Source organism: Pundamilia nyererei, unplaced genomic scaffold (genome assembly GCF_000239375.1).
Source record: "Pundamilia nyererei isolate P.nyererei 1_Seehausen unplaced genomic scaffold, PunNye1.0 scaffold05165, whole genome shotgun sequence".
NCBI classification, from domain to species: Eukaryota; Metazoa; Chordata; class Actinopteri; order Cichliformes; family Cichlidae; genus Pundamilia; species Pundamilia nyererei.
The window spans coordinates 1-1,471 of record NW_005192566.1 but is presented as its reverse complement, the minus strand read 5'-3'; the positions used below and the strand labels follow the sequence as shown (position 1 = coordinate 1,471).

The window sequence follows — 1,471 nt, the reverse complement described above, 5'->3', positions numbered from 1 at the left end:
ACCTTTGGGGTCATTAAAGCATTTGGTGTATTCTACGTTGAGATACATCGATACTTTGAAACCACAGCAACAGGTACATCGTGGATCACCTCTATTGCGGTGGCTACCATTCACATTGTAGGTAACTATCAGCAAGTTTTTAATCTTAAGCATGTCCGTATTTAATACAAGCGTATGGAAGCGAGTGTGGTGAGAGTAGACATCGGAGCATCCCGACACATTTTCCTATTTTGACAGTATTATCTCGATGCGTTTACCCTTTAGATGCCCTCCACTTTTTAAGTTGTGGCCACCAGGTGTCGCTCTTCTACAATTTAAAAAATGGTTAAACATTTGACACCCGGTTCTTTTCATGCTGAATGAATTCTTCTGCATTAATCACAAAACTACCAGGAGAGTACTCAAAATAATAAGATATAATTTTGAACCCAACTGTTAGGATAGTTTGGTTATATAAATGATATAGCTGGACAATAAAGGACACTCTTAAGTCGACGATTAAAATTCTAAGCAAGTTACAGAACAGATTAAAAAGCATCTGTTATACTATGAAGTGTGTAAATGTTGTTATGGAATCAGTTATATGAGTATGTCCTATGTGTCCATTTGCAGCTCCAGTGGCATCTGCACTCAGCGCACGATTCAGCCATCGTGCTGTAGTGATAACGGGGGGTCTGATGTGCAGCTTAGGAGTTGTATTTGGGGCTTTTGCCAATAACCTCACTGAACTCTACTTAACAGTAGGGTTTCTAAATGGTAGGTGATACAATGCACACAAAACCAACCGAAAACACAACACAGAAAATATCATATTTGCTGTTTTTCTTTGCTGCAGGATTTGGCTACGCTTTAACGTGGACGCCCACAGTGACCATGCTGGGCTATTACTTTGAGAAGAGGCGCCCGGTGGCAAATGCCTTATCCAGCTCAGGAGAATGCATTTTTACCTTTGTCCTCACCCCTTTATTTCAGCTGCTGATTGACAGCTTCTCTTGGAGAGGTGCTCTGCTGATCTTAGGGGGTCTGCAGCTTAACTTGTGCGTAAGTGGGATGTTGTTGAGGCCCCTGAAAGCCACCAAAGATCCTACTAATGGCAGTGGGATAAAAGCTGCAGAAGAAAGCTTGGAAATCAGATCAGTCTCTAAAGAGGACTTGGATGAGGTCAAGTCCAGCTGCCATGTAGGGAAAGAGCTGGAGGATGCTGATGAGTGGAGAGTGGAACTATGTTTTGAAGATCCCAGTGACAAACATGATATGACTGAAGAATCAACCAGCAGAACTAAGTGGACTGAACTAAAGAACAAAATTCTTCTGTATGTAGATTATACCCTCATTACAAATGCTCAGTTCATGATCTACTCTATGTTTGGGGTGTTTGCTGCTCTGGGTTTCTTTGCCCCAGCTCTGTTCCTGGTTCCCTATGCCCGCAGTAAAGGGATCGAGGAGTACCAGGCAGCTGCTCTTATGTCCA

At 42.6% G+C, this 1,471-nt stretch overlaps 1 protein-coding gene across 1 annotated transcript; it reads left to right on the top strand.

Moving 5' to 3' along the window:
- Positions 1–3: 3 nt before the first annotated feature.
- On the top strand, positions 4–1,452 carry LOC102208058 (monocarboxylate transporter 2-like; the record flags this gene model as incomplete). The annotated part of the gene is made up of 4 exons (XM_005755933.1): positions 4–121; positions 613–756; positions 836–1,096; positions 1,235–1,452. Coding segments are annotated over 4 exons (741 nt in total), but the record flags the coding sequence as incomplete, so codon positions are not given.
- Positions 1,453–1,471: the final 19 nt, after the last annotated feature.